Source organism: Lolium rigidum, chromosome 6, assembly GCF_022539505.1.
Source record: "Lolium rigidum isolate FL_2022 chromosome 6, APGP_CSIRO_Lrig_0.1, whole genome shotgun sequence".
NCBI lineage: Eukaryota > Viridiplantae > Streptophyta > Magnoliopsida > Poales > Poaceae > Lolium > Lolium rigidum.
The window spans coordinates 328277563-328294812 of record NC_061513.1 but is presented as its reverse complement, the minus strand read 5'-3'; the positions used below and the strand labels follow the sequence as shown (position 1 = coordinate 328294812).

Here is a 17250-nt window from a genome sequence, read left to right as displayed (position 1 = left end):
TGAACTTGGGCTTGTTGAAAAGCTAGTGATACGTCCCAAACTTATCTACATTTTTTGATGCCCCATGATTGTTTTGTTACAATTCTTATATGTTTTATGTACATTTTTCCAGACTTTTTAGCATTTTCTGGGACTAACCTATTAACGCAGTGCCGCAGTGCCAGTTCCTGCTTTCTGCTGTTTTTGTGTTTCAGAAAAGTTGTACATGAAAGTTTTTCGGAATTGGACGAAACAAAAGCTCAGAGTCTTATTTTTTCGGGACGAAGATGGAGCCAGAAGGACACGCGCAGTGTAGCTGCCATGTGGCAGTACATAGGGCAGGCACGACCCCACCCTTGGTCGCGCCTGGCCCATGTACTGGCGCCTCGTCGCCTCGTTTTCTCCGCCCTTCCGCCTATTTATTTCTCGTATCGGGAAAACCCCAGATACCCGAGCCTCCATCCACGAAAAGTTTCGACGCCGCCGTCAACCGAAACCCTAGTTCGGGAGGGTTCCGCAGTCCATCCCGGCACCTTGCCGGAGAGGGAAATCACCGCCGGAGGCCTCTACATCGCCATGTCTTTATCCGATGTGATGCGTGAGTAGTCCTCCACGGGACCATGGGTGCATAGCAGTAGCTAGATGGCTGTCATCTCCTTGTTGTGCTTCATGTATAGATCTTGTGAGCTGCCTAATATGATCAAGATCATCTATTTATAATTGCTACATGTTCGTTTGATGTGGATCCGATTTATAGAGAGATTTCTTTGGTTGAGATTATGTATTATGTTATTATGATCTTGCATGCTCTCCGTTTCTAGTAGATGCTCTGGCCAAGTAGATGCTAGCGACTCCAAGAGGGAGTATTTATACTCGATAGTGGGTTCATGCCTCTATTTAACCATGGGAAGTGACCTTGTTCTCTACGGTTGTAGATGTACTGTTGCTACTATTGAGAAAACAGCGGTGTTCTATTCAAGGGTAGTTTCATCGTTTACTTTACACACATTGCTTAAAGCGATAGTCCGTTGCTTGCAACTTAATACTGGAGGGTGTCACGGATGCAATCCTGAAGGTGGATTATTAGTCATAGATGCAGTTGGATTACGGTCTATGTATATTGTTGTAATGCCCGCATACTTTCATAGCATGTATTCTGCACCAACCATTAGCATAGAATCTCTGTTTGTCAATTGCCCATTTGTAATTTATTTACCCAGCATATTTATTTTATTGGGGAGGCGCCTCTAGTGAACTGTGGACCCCGGTTCTTATTCTTTTAACTACAATCTTCTACAACATTTTCCTGTTCTATTCTCTGCAAAAAATTCTTCTTCCACACGGTTCGTTTAATCCATTGTTTTCAGCAAAACCAGTGAGCTTGACAACCTCGCTGAAAGTTGGGGACAAAGTACTTGGTTGTTTGTGTGCAGGTCTCCACGTTGCTGCTGACACCGGCAGTGAGCCCTGCCACGAGTTGGTTCGCAACACCTCGGGAGAGAACGTTTTCTCCTACTGGTCGATAAACCTTGGTTTCTTACTGAGGAAAAACTTCTTGTTGTGCTCATCATACCTTCCTCTTGGGGTTCCACTCAACGTTGCGCATAAATTCTCCTTCATCAACTCCGCGCTCAGCAAAGACTTTTCTGACGCCGTTGCCGGGGAGAAAAGCATCTCTTCTGCGAGGGGAGTCTCTCACTCTCAACTCTTTTACTTTGTTATTGTTTTGCTTGCATATTTTATTTTTATCTTGTTTGCATTTTATATAAAAAATCCAAAAAAAAATTAGTGTAGTTGTTATTTTTATTGCATTTAGTTTACCATGATTATTCCCGAGACCCGCCTTGCCCAAGTACGTGAGCCATCTCCTCAACCGCACTATCCAAGTATCCTCCAAGCTCACCGCGAGCCATGCCAAGGACTCTCTGTGGTAACGCACGCACTAACAAACCTAGAGTCTAACCAATCTACGGGCACGACCTACACACGATACACTAGGCACACCTGCCGTGACCACGCACTGCAGTCCGACCTCAACCTAGACGTGCACACATGCTGGTCAACACCGCGACATGGCTTATTCCTAACAGATGACACCAGTGAATTGGAGAGGAAACAGAAATTACCCCATCATAATAATTTTCCAGCTTCGTCCCTAAGGAGAAATGTACCTTTATACTTGTACCACGAGAGTTCCAGCCACCGATACTCATTGGGCTGGGCGGTTCTCCTCGAAGGAGGCTACCATTTTTCCAAGTCATTTTCTGAAGTAACCTTGCGATGCTTGTTTCCAACACGGGGTCTGTGTAGGCCGATGATGCTGGGGACACCTCCTCCTACGAGTTTGCCATCAGTTTCGGTGAATTGCACCTTCTTCACCTCCGTGTGCAGCACCATTGAGGTCAAGCTTCTTCCTAGCACCAATGGAGTTCTCAACGTCTTCCACTTTCTCCTCTATGTTTGTCTTCATGGGCTAGACATTGTGTCTTTTGTATCATCCTTCTCGTATAGGGCAGCATCCCCTGATGACCTCTTCCTTGAGATGAATTCAGTTCCACCTCTGCCATGCCGACCACCACCACGAATGGTGGCACGGGGTAGGAAACTTCTCGGCTCTGGTGTGGGCTGATTAGCCCTGCGTCTAGCTAGCATCCAAGTAACATATTGAAGCAATTTTTTCATCCCAAACCCCATCGCCACACTCCTCGTGATCCATGACCAAGTAAGCCACAATATTTGCAAAAATACAGGATTTTCTCTCGTACTTGGCCATCAATCTCTTTCGCCCTTCACTAGTACTCCCCCCGGTCGAATTTAATCAACACGGAGGGACGCATGAAGCGTATGTAGTTAGGCGGGAGTGTGCGTCAATTTTTTAAGACCCGATGTAGTAACTGAGAAGGAAACAAATCGCATAAGTGGCTTCAAGACCCTAGGTAGTGAGCCTAGCTCAATTGGTTGGGGGAGTGGATGTACAAACCCATCACTTGAGTTCAAATCCTCACGGACGAGAATTTAGGTTCCTATTTATACTTGAGGCCCAGGCTAGACCTGGTACTCACGCAATTTATCTTGAGGACTATGCTTTAATCTTAACCAAGATTAAAAATCTTAGTACTCATGCCAAATGGCTGTGTGCATCCCTGGTTGGTGCAGAGGCCGGGAAGTAAAATTCTCCCCATTTTTAGGCGAAGGTTGGCAACGAGGCAATATAGTCCGACTCCGAGGCAATGAGCGAGGCGTTCTGGCGAACGCCGGCGCGAAAGCCCCGGAGACGGCTCGATCTACCGCCAATACGCCATGTGCTGTCGCCGGCGGTGAACTCCCTAAGATGGGTCCTCGTTTCGGGCCACTGGGGGATTTCTCAGAGGGGGAGGAGGAGGTTTCGATCGCGGAGGAGGTCGCGTGGCGAGGCTTGGAGGATGATCCACGGGTGCTGCCGCTCAAGCGCGGTGACGATCTGGACAATGGCGAGCTTCTAGCAGATTTCGGGTCTAAGATAGGATTCCCCACTACGGAATCCAGGTATTGGGAGCGGAGAGCCGGGACCGCTCAAGCTGTGCTACCGACAGTGTCAAGGGCAAGATCAGCATCGCCGACGCGGGCGGAGAGGGCGCCAGTCCTTGGAAGGAAGGTGTCATCCTCGCCGCTAGGGATGCGGCTGCCTAGACCGCCGCTGCGTGTGAGGTCGTGGAAGGGTCCCCTCCCAGTAAGTGGATTACGCCTCTGGCGATCCTCGCGGACTTTCTCATCAAGGCGAAGAAAGGAGAGGGCGATCGGGGCAGGCCGCCATTGCCTGAGGTCCTGGTGGCGCCGGAAATGCCGCGACGAAGGAGAGCGCGGCGGTCGGGAACTCTTCCTCGCCGGTGAAGAAGATCGTGGCATCTGTCCGGCCACGGTTCAAACTGGGCGAGGCGGGATCGTTGGTTCTTGGGCCGCAGGCGAGGTGGGTTGGCTTTGGCCGGGCGCTTATCGGCCTACAGCATGGGCCACGTCGCCCTTTTTGCCCTGGCGATCGGATGCATGCGATCACACGATTGATTTCGCCTCGTTCAAGGGTCGACCAAGCCGCCGCATCGGCGGATTTCCGCTCTCCGCTCATCAACTACGCCGCCACCTGTTGTTCTTCATCTCCGGCTGCATCTTCATCCCCGGCTGTTTCTTCGTTCCCCTTGGAGAGGTCCTTTGCGGAGGTGGTTGTCCGGGGCTGTTCGCTGGGCGCGATGGTCGGGCCTCCCCGCCCGCCGGTGCTGCCAGGGCCGGCCGTGTCTGCACCAGGGTCGACGACGTCAGGGATAGTCCGACCGGCCGGCCGATGCGCCGGGTGCAAGCAATGCTCCCTACTTGGGGCCCCCGGGTTTTCAAGGGTGGCCGGCGGGTACCCCAATGCCGCCGGCAGCAGTACTAGCCATGCGGCCGCAGGTTGGATTCCGCCCTCCGGCGCGTATGCCTACCCCGCCGATGCAATACATGTCGCAGCAACCATATCAGCAATACCAGGGGCAGTTTGTTCATTATCCTCAGCCAGGACAACAGCCTATGGCGCATCCACCGTTGTAGCATGCGGCGCAGCAACAACCGCTGCCGCAACCAGGGCAGCTGAAGAACAGGAGGAAGAAGAAGACTGTCACTGCTGTGGGGTCGGTGTCAGGGGGGCTGCAGCTCTAGCGCCCACTTTGGTGCAGCCAGCACCGGGTATGGTGCAGCTAGTGCCGGTGCCTGCGGGCATGCCGGCTATGATGTCCTCTGTGGAGCCTATCCCGATACCTATGCAGGTGCCTCCGTGTGTACTCGTACTTGTTGCACCCGCTGCGAAGCCGAAGAAGGTAGGGTGCTGCTGGAAATGCGCTGTCAATACTCATGCTACTAAGGACTGCAAGGTGATACACTATTGTTTAGTTTGTGATTCTGGGGCGCACCCGACCATTCGGTGCCCAATTCTGAAGCTTCCCATGCCCATGAGTTTTTTTGTTGGGTGTGGAAATGATGCCACTCTAGATCTTTAGCTCCCGGACTCAGTATACAAGCCTCAGTTGATACCTTCTGGAGCACCTACAACCTTGGTACAGGTGTCAGGAGAGGGGACTGTGACAGCGGCAGATATTCAGAGTCTTATGGCCCGCATGTGTCCTGGAAATCACACATGGAAGTGGGAGGCGGTGGCTCATGGTGTTAATGCTTCTCTGATTGGGATCCCTACAGCTGAGGACTTGTCGAGGATTGATGGTATGTAGATGAGTGTGCCCAAGATAAATCCACAGGCGCTAGTTACTTCATGGGCACATCAAGATGTCACCCCGGAGTTTGTTATGGAGCCAGTGTGGGTGCATGTTGATGGTGTACCTGACTCCGTGCGACAATTCTTAGGCCTATGGGCTGTGGGTACCCTTATTCGTTCCACTCTTGATGTTGATTTATATACCCTTCGGAGCCAGGGGATTGTTCGAGTTCTTGTGGCCATGAGAGACGTAGCTGCTTTGGAGAAAGATAAGACTGGTGACAAACCGCCATGCTTGGAGGTGGTAGCTCTGTTGCACCTTAATAGCTACAAGTTTCGTTTTCGGAGAGAGGCGGTTGGGTATAAGCCAGACCCTCGGTTCCGGCCTTTTTTCTGGAAGGATGATGATGATGATGATGCTTGCCACGGTTTTGAGGAGGAGAGATTTGATGATACTGTGGCGGATGTTGCACCGGAGGCAGCACACATGGATGTTGATGGTCACCCTCCTACGCACCCTCCTGGAGCAGCAGTGGCGTCGGTTACTCAGGTGGCGTTGACCCCTTTTAACCACTCGTCGATGACAGACAGGGGCGGGAGATTGTGGCTCGCACCAGGTCTGAGTCACCTCATCTCGTCGCATCTCCTCCAGCTTCATCGAGGGCTTCTTCACCGTCTCGGGTTCAGACTTTTATGCAAGGTCGGACTCGCCCTTCTTCTTCGGCCACGTCGTTGTCTACGCCGCCGAGTAGGTCACACTTTGTACCCACTTCGTCTTCTACTTCCGCACAGACAGAGTTGGTGCAGGGTTTTCACATGCCGTCTATGACGGTGGTGCATCCGGTGGCGACGACACCACCACCTTCGATGCCCAGGGAGGGGCAGGACCGGGGCTGCAGCCGCCGGCGATGGCATCTACGGGGCTGGGGCCGCTACAGCCCCGGGGCGGCGAGCGGCGGGAGGCAGGGCAGCCGGCCCCGGCGGTGCCGCCTCCACTGGCGGACGGTCACGCTGGACCCCGGCGCTGCGAGGAGCTGCAGGCGGGGCAGCCGACCTCGGTGGTTCTGCCTCCACAGGTGGAGGGCCATGCAGGGCTGGGGAGTAGCTCCGCCTCACCTGAGGTGGATGGAGGCTTCATCAGCCCGACGTCGAAGCCCTCCTCGCCTAGGGGAGTATCTTTGACGCGGTCGAGGCCGTTGCAGGGGGATACACCGCCAACTACCCCTGCATCGGCAGTCTCTACGCCCGCCTCGACAGCGTCTTCACCATGCTCGAGATCTCCCTCACAGGTCTCCACCTTGCAGCAGCCTCATCCCACTTGCCCCCCACAGGTTGTTTAGCCGACGGTGAGGAGGAGTGGTGTAAGGGTATATTGCCCCTATGTGTGGTTTTGGTAATTAATGACAACCCCTATGGACTAATGTTTTCATTGAGTTTATATGAAGGAATATTCCATAGGTACTACTTGTATTCCATGTGTTGGATTCAAGTATGGATGCCATGAAGATAAAGATATACCTTGTGTAGTGGCATCAAGATCATCGATTTGAAGATATATATGTGATATGATCAAGAAGAAGAAATGAAGATAGAGTTCTTATGTGGAACTCAATATTAGCCATGCTCTAGCTTATGTGATAAGCAATGAATGATCAAGATCTTGAGAGCTTGATTCCAAGTGAATAATTCAAGTTATGTCTCTAAGTCGGTGTCATGATAGTCTCATAAGTTGAGCTATGGTTGACTAAGATTTAGAGCATGCAAACAAATGAAGAATTCTTTATACACCTCAAGATATTATGATAGAGCATGAGAAGATACAAGGTTGACCAATACAAAGAGTGAAGAATAGATTCAAGTTTGGTCAACACATGAAACATGAAGAATGTGCCACGTGAAGTCATGTGGTATGGTACGCCTTGTCAATTATTCTTTATGAACTAACCCATCATATATGTGCCCTTGTGTTGTCTATGTGGGTTAGGTATCTTTCCATGGGCATGCATCAAAAGGGAGATCTCATATAACCCATGAGAGGATGACATCAAGTTGTGATCGTCATCAAGGTTGAGTTGGGCAAGTTCAAGTTGAGCATCTTAAGAGGATCATATGCTTGAAGCTTTCCATCCATTTGGTGATAATGGACATGAGAAGATGTGCATCAATGGAGCTTTCCCATCATAGTGTATGGGGGAGCATTTGTGAGTCTTCACGAAGCAACAATGATCAAGTGAGGCATTCCGGCTTGAGTGGAGCTTGAAGAGTTATCATCAAGATCCAGAGGGATGCGCAAGGCAAAGGTATGTCCTTGATAGGTTTTCCTTTTAACCGGTCTCAAGGTGGTTGATGGGAGACCGGATTATAGGATAGATAGCCGCACTGTCAAGAGGGGCTTTCGGTTGGGTAACTTGATCACATCATCTTAGGGAGCTCAATCATTTGCATACTTTGCATATCCCTATTGCTTCTTGGTGTTTCTCTGTGAGAGGTTCTTGAGCTTGTTGCTAGCTTTACAACAAGCCCAAGTTCATCGAAAACGGAATCCGCATGCATCTTCTAGTGCGTTTTTGAGTTTTGACGTCTTCACCGTTTCTTGACGGTGGGAGACTCCCTTTCTAAAAACATCTTAAAAAATCCTGTGAGGAGTCTCCATATTTCCAACAAAATTGGTTTCATGTCAATCGGGGTCCGGACACAAAAGTTATCACAGTTTTTGTATAACATGTTTTCCTGCTGGCCCGGTTTCTCGCCCGGCTTGACCGGCCGTCCCACCGGATGGCCCGGTTCAAACCGGCCCCTGGACTGGTGCCAACCGGGCACTATCTAGTAAGGTTTCCAGCTTCGCCCAGTGCTGGGCCGGCCTGAGGTCCGGTTTGGACCGGCAGGGTCCAGTCCCTAGTTCGGTCTGACCGGGCGGTGGACCGGCCTCCCCGGCGCAGGTTCTGCGCGACAAAGACCCGCCCCGGTCACGGCCCGGCGCCAGGTCCGGTTTGGACCGACTGGTCCGGTCTGTGGCCCGGTCTGACCGGGTCCTGCACCGGACGGCCCGGCCCCAGGCCCGGTTGACCGGGCTCCTCGAAGATTTGCTGAGCTGGACATTTCCCCAACGATTATATTTTCGGCTTGGGCTATAAATAGCCCTTCTTCCACCTTGGGCTGGACAAGTTCTTTCACTCTCTCTCCTCCATTGTTGACTTTGAAGAACTTGCCCTCTCTCTTGTTTCCCCCCATGATCTAGATCTACAATCCCCACCAATCCATCTCTCCTCTAAGTGAGGGGAACCCTTTGGATCTAGATCTTGGAGTCATTTGTTGATTTCCACCTTTGTTCTTCCTATCTAATCTCATCCTAGCATTTGTTTCTTTGGTGGGATTCGAGTGTGAAGGATTTGAACACCTCTAGTATTCTTGCTTTGCATCATTGCATAGTGTTGAGCTCTCCACCACGATTAGTTCGAGTGAGAGACTGTGAGCTTGTTACTCTTGGAGGGAGACCTCCTAGTTGGCTTGGCGTTTGGTGCTCCGGTGATCTCTTTAAGGAAGATTGTGAAGAGGCCCGGGCTTCTCCTTCGTGGAGCGTGTGAAGTGGTTTTGGAGCTTTCCATCTCCGGAGTGGAGGAAAAGCTAACCATAAGGAAATGGCCATTATCCTTCGTGGGTTTGGCTCGGAGAATAGGGTGAGCCTTCGTGGCGTTGGGGAATCCTTCGTGGGACCTCCACTCCTCCAAACGTGACGTACCTTCTTGCAAAGGAAGGGAACACGGGAATACATCCTCGTCTCCGCTTGCCTCGGTTATTTCTATACCCGAGCTTACCTTTCTTGTGATAGCCATCGTGCTTGAAGTACATATATCTTGCTATCACTTGTGCTACATATATCTTGTGCCTATCTTTTGCTTAGCTCTAGTTGTTGTTGTTGCACTTAGGTGAGCCTAGCATATTTAGGGTTTGTGCTTGTAGAATAAACATAGTTTAATTCCGCATTCTTACAAGCCAAATCCGTAAGAGTTTTAAAACGCCTATTCACCCCCCCCTCTAGGCGACATCTCGTCCTTTCAAGTGGGAGGTATGCATTTGCGGAGGATGGAGCGGGGGCCACAGATGAGGACGTCATGCAGAGAGCCATGCGGCGCAAGCGGAGAAGAACCTCGATACGGAAGGTACTAAACAACCAGTCAAGTCGTTTACTTCTTTTTTAGATTCTCGTATTTGTTCAAATTTGAGTAGTCTAGGTGCTACGATGGGTAGTCGGTCTGATGAGATTTCGGTTTCGGCTAATGTGTTGAGACAGACGGAGCTTGACTGTTTAACGGTTGTTCTGAATGTTCCCACTGGGCTTGAAACTCCCATACTAGACGATGATGAAGATGATAACATCCTAGATGGTCAGCTTCTCTTGGCTATATTTGGAAATATTACAAAAGTTGATTTGGAACACTCAGAGCTTAGTTCATTATATGATCTAAAGGCGTCTGCACGTGGTTCTCGATCTTCGACTGGAAAGAAATCTCGTAGGTATGGCTAGGGTAACAAATCTAAAATAGTTTCACGATGAATGGCATGTTCCGGAATAGCAGAGGTCTTGGTGACTTGGCTAAGCATTCTCACATTGCCGCTTGTTGTAGAGATTTTGATTTAGATTTCATTGCTATATCGGAGACGGGTAGGCGGAATTTCACATAGAGTTTCCTCGACCGATTGTCAGGCGGGATTAACTTTCAGTGGTTTTCTCGCCCGCCTCGTGGTAGATCGGGGACATATTACTTGGCGTCCTTATAGATACCATGACTGCCTTAGCTAGTTCTGATGGAGAGTATCACATTAAACTCGACATTCAAAATAAAGCTGACGGTTTCATTTGGAGTCTGGTCGCTGTGTATGGTGCCGCCCAAGACGCTTTTAAGGTTGAATTTTTACGAGAGTTGGTAAATCTTGCAAAAGATAATCCCCATCCGATTTTGATCGGAGGGGATTTTAATCTGATGAGATTTCCTCACGAGAAAAGTAAAGGTCATTTCGATGGACATTGGCCTTTCTTGTTTAATGCTGTCATTGATAGCCTAGACTTAAGAGAGTTGTTTATGTCCGGTTGATAATTTACTTGGGCCAACAACTTGCCTGAACCCACGTACAAAAAACTAGATCGCGTGTTGATGGATACCGAGTGGGAAGATAAATACCCTATGGTGTCGGTCCGTGCACTTGAACGTATCGAAGAATTGTCTGGCCATGCTCCTATCCTCCTAACTACTGGGAATCCTCGACCTATTTCTAAACAACCGTTCAAGTTTGAACTTGGTTGGCTACATTTCGAGAGGAGTTCCATGAAATGGTTAAGACGGTTTGGGAGAGTCCGGTCGTGGGTAGCACTCCAATTTTGAGATGGAATAATAAGATACGGGCAATGCGCAAACATCTCTCTGGTTGGGCTGCCCATATGGCTGGTATTCTTAAAAAAGAGAAGGCTCGCTTATCAACTGTGATTGATGAGCTAGAAGCTTTAGCGGAGGTAAGACCAATATCTCCGCAAGAGATTGAACTCAAGAATCAGTCCAATACGCAGATAGCAAGTCTTCTTCGCGAAGAGGAACTTAAATGGTATTAGCGTTCCAAAGCCCAATTCATATTGAAAGGAGACTCAAATACGTGATATTTCCATGGCTTGGCCAATGGGAGACATCGGGAAAAACATATTCATTCTATGATACAAGATGAAGGGTTGATTGAAGGCCATGAGCAACTCAAATCCTACATTACGAATTATTATAAAGGTCTGGTTGGTCCTCCGGAGGAAAGTAATTTTTCTTTAAACGAGGACTTAACGGATGACATACCCCAAGTATCTATGGAAGAAAATGGCCTACTGACCGCGCCTTATTCTGAGGAAGAGGTTCAGAAGGCAATTTTCCAAATGGAATGTAACAATTCACCGGGTCTAGATCGTTTTCCGGCGGAGTTTTATCAAACCTTCTGGGATACTATTAATCGGACCTTCTAGATTTGTTCAGTGCTCTGCACATATGATAACTAGAATTATTTCGTCTAAATTTTGGTGAAGTAATTTTGTTACCGAAAGTTATTGAGGCAGAAAGGATTCAACAATATAGACCTATTTTCCTTTTAAACGTAAGTTTTAAGATTTTCACGAAAGTGAGCACCATTAGACTTAATACGGTTGCAGATCATGTTGTTCATCCATCACAGACCGCTTTCATGCAAGGAAGGAATATCCTGGATGGAGTGGCGGTTTTGCATGAGACGGTACATGAGATGCATACTAAGAAATTACATGGGTTTATTTTAAAATTAGATTTTGAAAAGGCGTATGATAAGGTCAAGTGGTCTTTTCTACAGCAGACTCTCAGGATGAAAGGTTTTTCTCCAGAGTGGCGTGCTCTAATAAATGATTTTATGTATGGAGAAAGTGTGGCAATCCGGGTTAATGATGATACCGGCCACTATTTCCAAACACGAAAAGGGTTACGCCAAGGGGATCCGTTATCACCAATGTTGTTTAACATGTAGCGGATATGCTGGCTATCCTAATAGAGCGGGCCAAGTCGGATGGTCAGATTGAAGGTGTGATACCACATCTGGTTGATGGTGGTTTATCTATCCTCCAATATGCTGATGATACAATTCTATTTATGGATCACGATCTCGAAAAAGCTCGCAATCTGAAATTAATTTTGGCGGCTTTTGAGCAGTTTTCGGGATTAAAAATTAATTTCCATAAAAGTGAATTGTTCTGTTACGGTGATGCCCAAAATGATACGACTCTGTATGCATATTTGTTTGGTTGCGGACAAGGCCAATTTCCTATTCGCTATTTGGGTATTCCGATTCATTATCGGAGACTCACAATCGCCGAATGGAAAATAGTGGAAGAAGGATTACAAAAATGCCTTAGTAGTTGGAAGGGTAAATTATTGTCCCTGGGGGGGGGGGGGGGATTGGTACTCATTAATTCGGTACTTACAAATATGGTACTGTACATGTTATCCTTGTTCCTAGTAGCAAAAGGAATTCTGTATAAACTCGATTATTATCGATCCAGATTCTTTTGGCAAGGGGACAGCGAGAAAAAGAAATATCGACTGGTTAAATGGAGTATAGTTTGTAGTCCCAATGATCAAGGAGGGTTTGGAGTTCATGACCGGGAAGTAAATAATTCAGCCCTGCTAGGTAAATGGTTGTTTAAGCTTCTTACCGAGGATGAGATTTGGCAAAGCATTCTTCGGAGAAAATATATCTGCTCGAAGACGTTATCCCAAGTGGTTTGGAAACCAGGGGATTCGCACTTCTGGGTTGGTCTCATGGCGACAAAAAATGTCTTTTTTCGCCATGGTACTTTCTCGATCAAGAATGGAGCACAAATACGGGTCTGGGAAGACATTTGGTTAGACAATGCACCCTTAACTGAACAGTATCCTGCCTTGTATAGTATTGTTCGTCGCAAAGGTGATACCATTGTCACGGTAATGGCTACCTCGCCCCTGAATGTGACGTTCAGACGGGTCTTGCTTGGGCAAAGGCTATTGGCATGGAGTTCCCTAATTCACCGGCTAGGAGATATACAACTATCGGCTGAACCGGGCGAATTTAGATGGAATCTTCATGTAGATGGCACTTTCTCGGTAAAATCATTGTACAATGCGATCCTTCATTCTGACATACCAGTTGATAATAATAAGAAAATTTGGAGGATGAAAATACCATTAAAACTAAAAAAATTTAGATGGTATCTTCGCCGAGCAGTCATCCTCAGCAAAGAAAATCTTGTTAAGCGGAATTAGCATGGAAGTACACGGTGTGTTTTCTGTTAACATGACGGAACTATTAAACACATGTTCTTCCAGTGCCAATTTGCGAGATCTATATGGTCAGTCATCCAAGTAGCGTCTAGCCTGTATCCTCCGACTAGTGTGACCAATGTCTTTGGCAATTGGCTTCATGGTATCGATTCAAGGTTCAAGTTGCTTCTTGGGGTGGGGACGCAAGCAGTTATCTGAGCGCTTTGGCTAAGTAGAAATGACAAGATTTTTAATGATAAAAATTGCTCCATTTTGCAGGTTATCTACAGATGTACATGTATTCTCCGTTTGTGGTTACCTCTTCAGCGAGTGGAGAACCGAGACCTGTTTACGGAGGTTTGTACACGGTTGGAGGCTAAGGAGAGGGATACCTTTTCCCTACATGGGTGGCAGCATAGTCTACGGATTGAAGCCCCACCCACACCTTAGACGTCATATGATTCATCGCTTCGATATTTATTTCGCCTAGTTTTGTTTTATCCGTCTTTTGACTTGAGACGTATAAACAGCTGTGTGCATCATGTTTATGCAGAGGCTGGATGTAATTGCTTATCAAAGTAATAATTAATAAAGCATCCTTTATCGAAAAAGTGGCTTCAACACATCGATCATGACTCTGATCCACAAGTAATTGCCTTCATATATACAACAACTTTGGGGCGAACCATAGTTAAGGTGCAGCTCTGTTCAAGTACAGTAGAATGATAATCAGTACTCTCCGATTTATAATACTTGTTGAAAACCAGTGGGATAGACACTTTTTTCCTTAGTAATTGCTGTTTGGACCAGTCACATAACAAGAGTTGGATCGATCCGCTTTAAGTTTGCGTTGTCTGGTTCATCGCTCGGACATGAAGCATTTACTGCAGAGTAAGATATACTCCACACCATATAGTATACATGGGCCGTCCGGTGCAGCAATAATCAGAACAGTGTCGACTGCCACGGCCAGGACCTCCCCAATAGGAGCACAACATGCAGGCAGGGAGATCTACCTTGAGTACTTGACCTGAGCACAGGAGTCTATACTACACTGGCCAATTGATTTGATTGGTGTGGGAGATCAATGAAAAAAAGAAGGACGCCAGGCAGGCAGCTCTCTATACCTTGACCTGAGCACAGCAGTCTAGATTGGCCAGTCGATTTCATTGGTGAGATCCAGAAAGAGAGAAATGACAGCATTGCAATGCAGGTCATATTTAAGCTAGCCAACATCTACTGCAAACCGCAATGAATAGAAATGAAGGCACGCGTGTATCGTACTGGACCGATGGATTTGATGCACCGCATTCACTCTCGCCATGTGATGTCTTGCCGCCTACCTGTCTACATGCGCCGAAAGCCCTGCATAAATCCTACCCTCCCACACATCACTCCCACTGCCACTCTCACTCTCGCTCTCACTCTCCACTGCACACTACTCAGCTACATCGATCGATCAATGGACGTGTTGCGAGGAACGCGAAGGATGCAGAGCATCTTTCCGATCTTGCTGGTGTCGGTGTTGCTGCTTGTGGCGGCGACTAGTGTTCATGGTCGAGAGTCTGCTGCTGGTGCAGGTGCAAGTGCTAGTTCTGGTTGGTCGACGAAGAAGAAGAGCGTGGGGAAGAAGACTGGGAAGAAGACGGTGACGGCGCTGGTGGTGTTCGGCGACTCGATCGTGGACCCGGGGAACAACAACGCCATCAGCACCATCATCAAGGCCAACTTCCCTCCTTACGGCCATGACTTTGGCCAAGACCACCGCCCCACCGGACGTTTCTGCAACGGCAGGATACCCACCGACTTCATTGGTCAGTCAAGTCTCTCTTTTATCTTGTCTTTTTTCTCATATTTCATATATACTGTACTACACTGAACTGAACTGCCAATTGAACTGTAAGCTGAAGCATGGAAATCTTTCTTTTCCCCTTTTGAACTGTAGCCATACTGTTCTGCTGCGTTAGCACGCATGCATCTGCCTGGAATGCATGAATTAATGAGTGTATCTGCATGATGGAACAATATACCTGCAGCATCCAAGCTGGGGCTGAAAGAGCTGCTGCCTGCGTACCTGTCCCCGAACCTCACCAAGCACGACCTCCTCACGGGCGTCAGCTTCGCCTCCGGCGGCACGGGCTACGACCCGCTCACGGCCCAGCTCGCCTCCGTCATCTCCATGACCGACCAGCTACGCATGTTCGACGAATACAAGCAGAAGGTGCGCTCCGCCGGCGGGGAGGCCGCCCTCTCCGCGATCCTCGCCAAGGGCGTCTTCGCGGTGTGCGCCGGGAGCGACGACGTGGCCAACACCTACTTCACCATGCGGGCGCGCAGCGACTACTCCCATGCCTCCTACGCCGACCTCATGGTCTCCCACGCCTCCGCCTTCCTCGACGGCCTCCTCGCCGCCGGCGCCCGCCGCGTCGCCATCATCTCCATGCCGCCCATCGGCTGCGTCCCGTCCCAGCGCACGCTCTCCGGCGGCCTCTCCCGGGCGTGCTCCGAGGGTCACAACGAGATCGCCACCATGGTCAACGCCGGCATGACCCGGAGCGTCGCCGAGCTCGGAACCAAGTACCCGGGCGCCAGGCTGGTGCTCATGGACATCTACGGCTTCTTGCTGGACATGATGGTGCGGCCGGCGGGGTACGGGTTCACCGAGTCCACGCTCGGCTGCTGCGGCACCGGCATGATGGAGGTCTCAGTGCTCTGCAACGGCGTCACCTCCGCGGTCTGTGGCGACGTCAAGGACTATCTCTTCTGGGACAGCTACCACCCCACCGAGAAGGCATACAAGATACTCGTCGACTACGTCTACGACAACTACCTCCAGCAACTCATTGCCTAATTACATCATCCCTTGCTTCCTTAAATATTGTACCAAAGTCGATCGTTTCCATTGCCTTGGTCTTGTCACAATTATTGATTTGGAGATTTTCGTGTGGATCTCAATCGAGATGTTCGAATCATAGCTTGGGGCAGTATATATATAGTCCTGCAGAAAATGGCACTAGGACGTGCATGCTAGACATCCGTGATAAATTTGCGACCACCGAAAAATCTAGAAGAAGAGAAAACCAGGAGACTTCGTTACCTTCAGACAAAACAGTGCCAACGTTTAGTACCGTACGTGCTCAATTATTGCCCCAGCCACGTCAAGGTGGCACAACAGCTTCCCTGGCTGGGAAGGATGGCCAATGTTTTTTTGAGTACCCAAACCCTCTCTCCGGGTGCCAAAACCGGTTTGATTAGTGAATTTTTGCCTATTCTCTTGGAGATGCACTTAGGGGGTCTTGCTTCATCCACGAACATCTTATATGTTCTAAGATGGTTCATTCTCCACCATCGATGGGTCAGTCGGAGCTATCACCACACAAGAAGATCAATTAAAAGGGAGCTGTGTCATGCAATATACATAAAGCATGCGTCTTGATGAAATAATGGAAAGAAAGTAATTACAAGCCTGAGAAAATATCTCACCAGGAAAAAACTTTTCTGGTGACATTTTCATTTAGAAAACTTAGTTCATTTCATAAAACAAAAGGAGAAAAAAAAGGTACTCCTTCCGATTCATATTATTTAACGGTAATATAGATGTATCTACACATCACTAGTAGAAAATGGGCCTTTAGTCCCGGTTTTCTAACCGGGACTACAGACTCGGGAATAAAGCCACCCCCCTCCCCCCTCTTTAGTCCCAGTTGTGTTATGAACCAGGACAAAGGCCCTCCACGCAGTGGGTGCGGGCGCACGCTTGGACGGAGGATCTTTAGTCCAGGTTTGTAACACCGGCCGGGACTAAAGGTCATGACGCCTATATTTTCATCCAATTTTCTTTTCAATTTTTTCCATTCAATTTTTTTCTATTTTTTTTCTAGAATTTCTAGTATTTGAGTTATTTGACCAGTTTAGTCTCTAACTACACTTAATCTCTAGTCAAATTACTTACTCGTGGTTAAACTCCAGATCGGTCACACATCCTCAAACTGCTCCAGCGCGCTTAACTTCTGAGTTCCTTCTGTCTCGCTTCCAAGTACTTTGCGCGCATGTTATTGATATTAGTATCATATCAATCCTATTAACCTCATGGTCATGATGTCACACTTCTTTATTGTTTGAATTCTTTTTATTTTAATAGACAAAATTAATGAAATAATAATAATCTTGAATAAATAAATAACAATTTTTTTTGACAACCTAAAATATGATTTTTTTTATATTTCCCTTTGGCAATTTGAGAATCTAAAAATTAGCCAG

At 48.2% G+C, this 17250-nt stretch overlaps 1 protein-coding gene across 1 annotated transcript; it reads left to right on the top strand.

The window, feature by feature from the left end:
* The first annotated feature begins 14479 nt into the window (after positions 1 to 14479).
* LOC124664756 (GDSL esterase/lipase EXL3-like) lies at positions 14480 to 15841 on the top strand. Its single transcript, XM_047202200.1, has 2 exons — positions 14480 to 14804; positions 15027 to 15841. The coding sequence occupies exons 1-2, from the start codon at positions 14480 to 14482 to the stop codon at positions 15839 to 15841; spliced, it is 1140 nt and encodes a 379-aa protein (XP_047058156.1).
* Positions 15842 to 17250: the final 1409 nt, after the last annotated feature.

What these genes read in the sequence shown, in the direction of transcription:
- LOC124664756 (XM_047202200.1), top strand. Translation starts at nt 14,480, where the DNA reads ATGCAGAGCATCTTTCCGATCTTGCTGGTGTCGGTGTTGCTGCTTGTG. An exon ending in GATACCCACCGACTTCATTG is followed by an intron (nt 14,805 to 15,026) that starts GTCAGTCAAGTC and finishes ATATACCTGCAG; the next exon opens with CATCCAAGCTGGGGCTGAAA.